We start from the raw sequence: 10,631 nt of genomic DNA on the forward strand, positions 1-10,631 counted from the left end.
CCCAGACACACACACACACACATGCACACACACACACACCTCTCTGACCAAGACACACTCACACAAACACACACCTCTCTGATCCAGACACACACACACACACTAACACACACCTCTCTGACCCAGACACACACACAGACACACACAGACACACACACACACACACACACACACACACACCTCTCTGACCCAGACACACACACACACACACGCACAGACACACACACACACACACACACACCTCTCTGACCCAGACACACACACAGGCTATTCTAAGCTTCCCAGAGTGCTCACACCAGACGCTACATGTCTTCTCGCCACAGGAAAACATCAAAACAGGAAGTCCAACCTCCATGCCCCGCATCTGTTTCCCCTCTGCTACTCCTAACTCCAGCACCAGGGATAGAGAGAGGGAGGGAGAGAGAGAGAGAGAGAGAGAGAGAGAGAGAGAGAACAGGGACCTGTAGTTTCCCACTGAACGGTGTCTAGTTTGTTTTTGCATATCTGACATGTAGTTTGTATGAGTGTCTAGTTTCTGTGTTCACAGGTGTGCATTGTCTGTGCAAGTGTGAGTGTGTGTGTACTGGATGTGTGTATGAATGCCCAATTTCTGTATCCACATGTGTGTGTTGTCTGTGCATGTGTGAGTATGTGTGCTCTGTGTGTGTGTGTGTGTGTGTGTGTGTGTGTATCCTGTAAGTGTGTTGAAGAGTGTAACTATTCTCTGTTGAGCATATGTTCCGTAAGCACATTAGACTGTATATGCACTCTCTAAGAGCGTTTGAGTGCTCTGTATGTGTGTTTAAGTGTGTGTGTATTCACTCTGGGCATATGACCATTCTGTCGGTTTGATGGAGCACGTGTGTATTCTCTGTCAGAGTATTAGAGTTCTCTTCGCATGGGTTTACGCTTAGTGAATGTATGACTGTTGTGTAAGTGTGTCAGAGAGTGTATGTTCTCTCTGTGTTGAGTGTGTGACTGTTGTGTAAGTGTGTCAGAGAGTGTATGTATTCTCTGTGTTGAGTGTGTGACTGTTGTGTAAGTGTGTCAGAGAGTGTATGTATTCTCTGCTGAATGTGTGACTGTTGTGTAAGTGTGTCAGAGAGTGTATGTTCTCTCTGTGTTGAGTGTGTGACTGTTGTGTAAGTGTGTCAGAGAGTGTATGTATTCTCTGCTGAGTGTGTGACTGTTGTGTAAGTGTGTCAGAGAGTGTATGTTCTCTCTGTGTTGAGTGTGTGACTGTTGTGTAAGTGTGTCAGAGAGTGTATGTATTCTCTGCTGAGTGTGTGACTGTTGTGTAAGTGTGTCAGAGAGTGTATGTTCTCTCTGTGTTGAGTGTGTGACTATTTAATGAGAGTGGTGGATTGTGAACGCACTCTCAGTCGAGTGTTTGTGTGAGTGGTGCTGTTACTGCATGCAATAATGAAAGTTTGATGTGTGTGTGTGTGTGTGTGTGTGCGCACGCGTGTGTGTGAGAGAGAGAGAGAAAGACAGAAAAAGAGAAAAGTGAGAAGCCTATGGGAACTGTTCTCTCATCGCCATGGTAATAGACACGCAGGAGGAAAAGTTTCCTGTTTTGGGGGGTGCTGGGCAGTCAGTCTGCATGAGTAAGGGCCTGTCTGTGTCTGCCGGCATGGCGTGAGACTATGTGGGCATGAGTGTGTGAATCTATGTGTGAGAGCATATGTGTGCCACTGTGTAGATCTATGTGTGTAAGTGTGTGGATCTCTGTGTGTGTGTGTGGGTTTTTTTTTGGGGGGGGGGACACCTCAAAATGATGCACTTCAACCACAAGCCGTCATCCCGCGGCTTGTCACTTATAGAGCTTACATCACTTCTCTCCCTCTCTCGTTCTCTTTTTCTCTGTCTCTCAATCTCTCTCTCTATCTTTTTATCGCTGTTTGTCTCCTTCCCTCTTCATCTCTTTATCTCTTTATCACTATCACAGCCGTCTGTCTCAGTCTGTACTTACACACACACACACACACACACACTCTTTTTTTTGCCTAGGGGCACAGCTGACTCATTCTCTCACACTCTCCTTACTGAGAAAGGTGAAAAGACATAAATCACTATTTGTGAAAAAACAAAACCACACAAAAGCTCTCTCCTCAAGATAAAAATAATGACTGTTTCCACTCAGGAGATGAAATGTCACAATAACCCGTCATTCATATACAAGTGCGGATTGAACATATGAAGGTTCAAATGTGACATTCACATGTAAATTAGGCTCTAACGTAAACATGAAAAGCCATGGTGCACTACCCTCCTCCAGCTGTCAAATGAGCATTCACACAGCATAAAGAAAAAAGCTAGAATACAAACACACCCAAACACCCCAACACTACTTTCAAACACACACACACACACACACAAACGTACACGCACCGAAGAATATAAATTAACACGTTAGAGTAATTACGGGCAGGCAGCCGACTGAGAAGAAAGAAAGAAAGAAAGAAAGAAAGAAAGAAAGAAAGAAAGAAAGAAAGAAAGAGGTGAAAAAAATAGGTGAGTGAAAGTGAGATGCTGTGTGGGAGCATGACTGACATGAAAAAGAAAGTGTCAACATGAGAGAGAGAGAGAGAGAGAGAGAGAGAGGGAGAGAGGGAGGGAGGGAGAGAGGGAGGGAGAGAGAGAGGGAGGGAGGGAGGGAGGTCTGGGGATAGGGGGTTGAGGCGAGCAGAGAACAGAAATGCGTAGGAGGAGATGATGGTAGAAGTGGTTGAAAAGACAAGAAAGCGCTGGCTATAGTGTTGAAGAAACAGAAAGAGACAAATGACTGTTAAAAAAGAAACACACACACACACGCATTCACACACACACACAATCTCTCTCTTTCTCCCACACAAGACACACACACACACACACACACACACACTGAAAAATACATACTGAGCACTAAGTACCTCCTCTTTGCCCGTTTTTAGTTATTGGACAACTGCCCTCCCAGCAGTGTGGCGATCAACTCTTACCTCCCCCACAAGGCCTGGGAAAGCCCAAAGCCCACTAGTCAGAGAGAGCGAGACAAGGAGGGGTGTAGTGATAGACAGATAGCAAAACAGAAAGGCATTTGAAGAGAAGGGGAGTGGGCAAATGAGAGAGACAGACAGAAAGGGAGAGAGAGAGAGAGAGAGAGAGAGAGAGAGAGAGAGAGAGAGAGCGACAACAGGAAATGAGATAGTAAGAAAGGAATTCCAACTGCATCCAAGATGTAGGCTAGTTTAAAAGGCAGGGACAGAGCTGAAGAAGTTAGTAGGGCAGAGTGAAAAGGGAGGAGTAGGTTCCAAAACCAAGCCAAAATGACAAGAACACAAACTCATTTACTCAGTGCTAACTACCAGTCCATTCAGAAAATGACTCCCCATGTGGCCAGCTGCCACAAATCACTACAAGTTAAGTGAACGCTAACGCTAACGCTAACACGTCCCTTGTGTCAGGGTTGACACCATCAGAACAGAGACACTTTGTTCTCCAGCAGTGCCCTTGGGGCATTTTGTGGGGGGGGGGGGGGGGGGGGGGGGGGGTTGATGATGGTAGTAGAAGTCACTCGGTCACTTCCCAGGCTACACACCCTTTTCCTAGGCCTTTTATTTTCCTCATTATACCCTTGTGCATTTGAAGACCACATAAGACTACTTGAACACAGGTCTTCAGTTCCAGACAAAATCAGTCCCAAACAGAGATCTGAAAAGCTGTTGGTGTGTGTTACAAGTGCCGTGATAATGGGCTGTACCACACCAGTGACAGAATTCCTTTGGGCATGAAAGCTTTTCTGAATGTGGGAAGGGGTTTCGAGGGAAGGTTTAAGTTAGGTTAGAGATTACAAATTAAGGTTTCAGTCAACGAAATTCTTTCACATTGAAAACGCTTGCACTATGAAATGCTTTCACACTGAAGTCTGGTAGTATGCTGCTGTCATTCTGCAATTCCATTTTGAAATGAATATGTCTCAGTCAGGTCAGTTATGTCTGGGTGCCATTCACAACTTTCCAGTCTGATTACAAACCATACAACTACAGGTAAACGTTCTGAAAACATGCTGTCGACATGGTTTAAGTTACCTGATCTAATGAAGGCCTGACGACAGATAACAATGTCACAGCATGAACCACATGCTTGCTTAGACTAAAGAAGCTATTTTAACAGCTACAAAAAACTTCGCCTACAAACCAAAAGTCAAGCTGACGCCATATTTTTACCAGTTTAGCTACAATAAAATCCGTTTTAGCGAAGACAAAAATAATTTCTTTAACACACCTTAAAGTTATGAGATGTGGTTAAATCCAGCAACAGCTAGTTGTCACTGTTTTCCTGTTTCAACTGTCCACAAAACTGAAGATTTTAACAACAGGAATGCATCTGTTATCTTGAAAGCTAATAACCATACAATAACCCCTGCTGGTCCACACGGTCTAAGAGCTAAGCTAAGCCCCTTTACAGGGGAGCACATGTGACAAATATCCAGGAGTGCTCTGGACTTGTCCAAACTGGTGTCAACAAACCAGTGGATCATAGCAGGAAGTGGGTTTAATGTTACAAATGGCATTTCCCTCCCAGGCTAAGTCTGTGAAACCCAATGAAGGGGGTGTTGGGAAATGTGTGTGTGTGTGTGTGTGTGTGTGTGCGTCTGTGTGTGTGAGTGGGAGGGGTGAGTGTATGATCAGCAGGTTTCCCAAACAAATACACAAGGATAGCTGACATTCTAGCTATATATATTTCCTGTTATGTTCCTCTTAAAATCTCTGGCTTTCACACTCATATATAGATGGTGAAAACAACACAGAGAACATCCCATAAACGTCAGAGAAAATTCCAAAACCTTAAACCTCAAAACACAGCTTGTGTCATTTCTCTTAACAATTACATTCATCAGATTAAAATTCTACAAAACAGAAGCATGAGATACACTGTCAACCTAAAAAAAAACCCACTTTGAGCTCCGAAAATGACAGCGCCGTGTCACCTGTGTCCGCGTTTCAGATGGATTGATTTGTCGAAACGTCACAGTATTTTTGAAGTTAGGGTTAGGGCACCATTCCCAGTATAGTGATTAGGACCTGCAGACGGGTTCAGTAGTGGTTCATTCACAGTGTCAGTGTGACAGATTCAGCCTCAGCTTAGCGGCGGCTTTACTCTGGTCTTAGCTTGGTAATGCTGGAGGGTGGGGACCATCTAATGAGCCTGAGCTGCCAACATTTGAAGGGCTCAGGTGCACTTGTCAAGGACAGAGAGTCTGTCAGTTAAACTGACCCTCATCTACCCCTATTTACAGAGCCTGGTCCATTGAGAGCCCATTATTCATAGCCCGGTACAGGTTCAAGGTGGGTCTGAAAGCAAAGCCATGCTAGAGGTGGTGAGCGTGTGACTCTACCAGACCTTGACGAACTTGTTTAAAGACAAGGCACAAACTGTGTGGGTCCATCAACAGATATGACTGCCACATTGCCCCTTCTAGGAAAAATGGACTATAACAAGGGGGAATTTGAATACATGCGTCGCAAATGTAAACACTTGGACGGACATGTTCAGATCTTCAAACAAACGATTAAGCAAGACACAGATTTGAACCCCAGATATAACGGGCAAGGATAAAGTAATGTTAGGAGATCTCAACTGATGAAAAACAATCATTTGTCGGCGACTGTTGACTGGTCAAAAACCTTGACTCATAAACTTTGGCAGCACTAACGTTACTGGGCAAAATACTTAACTACAACTCCAGACAAAAAGAGGCTAAATTCTCCACTGTTGTGACGTGAAATTCCTTTTGGATGCCAAAATGTTCTCCCTGTATCGTTCTGAATTAGTAGTGTGACACCAGCGTTACCAGTCAGGGCAGGGACCGTGAGGGCTCATCAGGGGTCAGGTCACGACGTTGTCACTCCCGGCACCCCTCCATCCTCTTTTCCTCTTTCTTTTCACAAAAAAAAACGTAAAGGACATTTGGGGAAACTCTACTGGCCGGGTGCCAGGGAGGCCCCAGCGGAAACTGAGAGTACCTCAGCCCTCAATTCGCTGTACTTCTGCCCCCCCCCCCCCCCCGCCGCTTCCTAAAGACGAGGCTGTGACTCAAGACTCCTGCTCTGTGAGACCCACGTCCATCTCTCACCCACGCAGCAAAACCACACCTCCCCCTGGCCTCTTCTTTCCTGTGTCTCCGTTCCAAACATGACCACTGATCTCCTCCTGCTCCATTAGCCGCGTAATGCTCAGGGCCCCTTCTGCTGGGCCAGGACCTTGGTTGGATCCATCTACTCAAAATCTGAGGCCTGAGTAAAACATGGAAATAGCATAAAACACTTTGGACCAGTTGTATGTGAAAATGCAACCTCAAAGTCCATCTGGTTTGCATTAGTTTACTGAGGGAAAAGAGGAAAAAAACACACACACACACACACACACACACACACGTACACACAAACCGCTTTATAGTTCATTCAGCCAATCAGGAAGTGATTTGGGGGCCATTTCCTGTTTCCTTTCAGCTCCCCCTACCAGAAGAAACGGCACTCCCCCCCACCCCCCCTTCCCCTCCCCAGCAACCCTCGTCTCCAGTATCCAGTGCTGCTTCCTTCAATCATATGTTCCTTCAGGAAGCCAGGGACAGAGCTCTTCATACGAAGCAAAACAATCAAGAAACCTCTATTCCTGAGTGGAATTTACCAGAAAAGGATTTTAATCTTTGATTGTCATAGCGGCATGAATAAACTGATTTAATCCAAGTCTCTTCTCTAGACACAACAACGTTATAGCTTGCCCGTTTCTGTACTGTCTCTTAAGAGTTAGCTTTCTTTTTTTTCTTTTTTTTTTATTTGATCCAATCTCTCAGGCCCATTCCATGAACAATGGTGCACAGTCTCGCTGCACTAATTATCAATGCACACCAAACCAATTATGCGGTGATTAATTATTCAATAATCCAAGCTCCAAGGTATCACTGCAGTTAAAGGTTTTCTATAAACAATCAAGTAACAATGATCAGGCAGGTTCAAGTTCCATTTTACATGAGAGAGACAAACACAATTGCATTTACATAGTAATTACAGCGTTAATTACAGTGAAATAAAATGCAGTTTAACACTGGCTATATCCTTATAAAACCAAATTCCAGACAGAAACATCACACTGGAAGGCAGAATAAACCATGTAATGCTAGGAAACACCTCTAAAACCTCAGTAAACAGGGACAGAACATCTCAAGAATAACAAGAACCCATATCATGGAATAAGAGAGGTTCAGTTGTACACTTCCATTACAGAGTGACTTTAGTGTGGTCACAAATTATCAAAAGCCACTGTTCTTCAAGACCTTTTTGTTGGAGGCTCTGAACAAGTGTGAATGCAAAAGACGACCAGTTCGGAATTACATAAAGAAATAAAAAGTATTGTATTTCCATGTACCGGTCCAATCTCAAGTCAACAAAGTCTATATTCATGCCCACTTTATGGAAATACACAAGTTATCAATCCCTCAATGTAAGGTTGGATCTTGGTGCCAATGTGGAGATTTTGCAGCTGACAAACTGAAAAATCTCTACATTGTGTGTGAATATTGTGCTGCACAGCCAAACCGAGTTTCCCCTGAAAAAGGGCGTGTGCCTCACAGATGAGAGATAACATTAAAAAAAAATAGACAACAAGATTTCAGTTCATTTCCTCTTCCCATCTACAACGATCTCTAACTGGCTTGCCAAAAACTCATGCAAAACAACCAGACAAATGTTTGCATGAACTCTGAAATGGTGGCAAAACCTGACAGGCAGTGACGTTAAAAAAAAAAAAAAATTATTAAAAAAAAAGAAAAAAAAAAAAGAACCACAAGCCACCATACAGCACACGTACCCAAGGATCAACCTGACCACACCACTGTATTATGTAAACACATGCAGATTGAATGTGTTGGCATGGAGTTAAATGAAGATAGCGTGTGGATCAGCAGTGTTTACACTAACAGCAACAGAGATGGGACATTTGATTCATCTTCAAAACAATGACGAGGTCATGCGAATGTACGAAGAGATCCATAGGAAGACACAAACAGCTACATCCAGTGCAAAATGTGTGCTACTTTAGCATGACTCACTATTAGGTGACTGGCATCTACAACAATGGCCCTCTTATGAATTAAATAAAATTTGCAGCTTGATTCATAACTCCCTACGAGACTTCACTTGTGTGACTGATTCAAGGCCACATTGACACAAACCTGTTGCAGTTTCCCATGTAGCAATCTTTGTGCAATGAACCTGAAAGCTCTTCTGTATTACTGCTGTTGACAAGCAACCAGATGACAAGGATGCCTCGACCGCTAAAACACGCAAGCCGCCGACTTTGTGCTGAGATGAAAGAGATCGGGCAGGGGTATGGCAGTCACATCAGCATGCACAACTGACCACTGGTTGTAACTGCATCCGATAAAGGAGGTTTTAAGAAATGGTGGCAACTGACCCATGCAAATATTGATGGTTGTAACTGATAACAGAATACAAAAATACTTGTATATTTTCAACTTTTCTTCCCAAACCTCTTTTTTTTCAGGATACCATCTGTGACGGCACAGATGCTATCTTTTAAGGTTTCACTTCATAAAGCAAATTCACTTTCCAAGAATTACTTCTGTTTTCAGATACAGGTCCTGAAAACTAGAATTCCTGTGCAAAGGGCTGACAGTGGGCACGAATAAAAGCAGTAGTATTAGTCATGGTCCTATCTCAATATATTTCTATGTCAGTGGCTTTGAGGACCACTTATGGTGATACCGCCTAAATTCAAAAGTATTTTGCAGAAATCTTTTGAAGACACGTCATCTTTCGAAGTGATTAAAACCAGTACCAGTTTGTGCCACATGCATCATTTACACGTTCTAAACGTTTGAAAAATAGAAAGGATCGAAAGACCAAATGTGTATGCAGTAAAACCAACGTGCTGTTTTGACGCCCCTTGCACAGAGGAAGCACGTGGCTTGGCAATGTGTGGTCTTGCGGTAAATTCATACAGTGCAATATCGCTTTTCGAGGGGCTTTCGAAAACGCGTCAACAATTGCGCGCAGAGGTTAGGTTTGAGTAGTATGTAAGTCGTGTTCTCGATGGTGATATCTTTTTTTTTTTTTTTTTCATCTGCAACGGTAATAACAGTGTTTTAACGTGTTGTGAAGTTCTCCATGCATTTATAAAGAATAGGTCGTTATCTGAGGCGCAGAAGTGGTCCAACTGATTATCTGACATCCGTCAGTGTCAGTACCTACTGGCTGGCCGTGGGCATCACACCCCACCGTAAACCTTCCTCTCTCTCTCTCTCTCTCTCTCTCTTTCTCGTCTCACTTTTGTTTCATGTTTTAAGTCATAACAACAATACTTACACCCACACATAAAACCACAGTACTTCAAGTCCCACCGAAATGTCAGAATCGGGGAAGAGCAACTGTGCTTCAACTGTATCAAATGAAAATGCGTACCGGCACTTCTGAGTTTAAGTATTCAATTTGGCACGATGTTAACCAACTGAGTAGGTGGCATTCTCCATGTGAATAGATCCGTGGTGAAAAGAAAAGCTTGGGAAACATGAAAAAATTCCGATACTGTTCTGCGCAGTGAAACGCATCTCACAGCCGTGAGAATTTGTTAGCAATTTCACGTACCTCACAAACACAATTTATCTCAGAGGGAGCGCATTCGGATAATGTCGAGTGGGACATGCTCTTGCCACTGTTCTTTTGAGCGTCACTTACTCAATCGGTTGCACAGTCAATCGGTGAAGAGATGTTGGGGTTATATATTTGTGACACAATTCCAAATGTGGACGACCAAACGCAAAACCCTAACGGTCTCGTTTAAATCCTGCTTATAGCCGAGGCAAAGCGCGGCGAAAGTGGCTCTACCATCTGGATATGCAGCTGTTTACTGGCAGCATACCCAGGCTTGTCTTTATCTCCGTACTGTACCGTCTACAAGTAATATGAGAGTATTTTTGTGCTCATGCTTTTAATAACAATGCGCAATTTACTGTGATACATTTGTAAAGACAGTGAATGAATTCCATCACTAATAACATAATATTTTATGTATTGTAATAATATCGTCATATGTATTTATGACTCATATTCCATGCTACTCGTTCCTCGTTCTCTCACAATAGATCGTCAATGTTGCGTGAGCGTGTGATTTGAATTAGAATATGGAAAGTGGTCTCGTGCGCCAGCGTTCGCTTGACTCGCTGCCTTTTGACCCGTTACTGAAAAGATGTTAGTATTTTTTGTCCTGTCTAATCGCTTACCTATTTTTATTTTGACGCTCTGAAAAACTCGGAGCCCTTCCTCCTCGACCGCCATGCTCACTGCTCCGGTCTTTCCCTATTAGGTGCAGAATGGAGACGCTCCTCCACTGTACTATGTCTTTCCCCAGCGCAAGTCTATTCCAGGGCGTACGGTTAGCCTGCTAGTTCCAAACAGCATACCCCAAACCCAGAGCAAAAGCACTCTGCTCAAACTCGAACATTTTTTAGAGGGCGGGGCTGCATCCAGTCTTCTCAGCAACCGATTGAATGTTAGCGAGGGGACGTCACGCAATGGGCGGATCAAATTGAGAAAAACTAGTCCCCCTTTGTTTGCGATTGGACCAATGTCAGC

At 43.7% G+C, this 10,631-nt stretch overlaps 1 protein-coding gene across 2 annotated transcripts in view; it reads right to left on the reverse strand.

Annotated features, from left to right (window-relative positions):
- The window catches only part of rasa3 (RAS p21 protein activator 3), a 37,289-nt gene extending 26,872 nt beyond the window's left edge, over positions 1–10,417 (reverse strand). For both annotated transcript variants that reach the window (XM_030779473.1, XM_030779472.1), the window contains exon 1: positions 10,280–10,417. In XM_030779473.1, coding sequence (XP_030635333.1) covers positions 10,280–10,334 — 55 coding nt within the window. In that variant the 5' untranslated portion in view covers positions 10,335–10,417. The remainder of the gene's footprint in view (positions 1–10,279) is intronic.
- Positions 10,418–10,631: the final 214 nt, after the last annotated feature.

This window comes from Chanos chanos, chromosome 7, assembly GCF_902362185.1.
Source record: "Chanos chanos chromosome 7, fChaCha1.1, whole genome shotgun sequence".
NCBI lineage: Eukaryota > Metazoa > Chordata > Actinopteri > Gonorynchiformes > Chanidae > Chanos > Chanos chanos.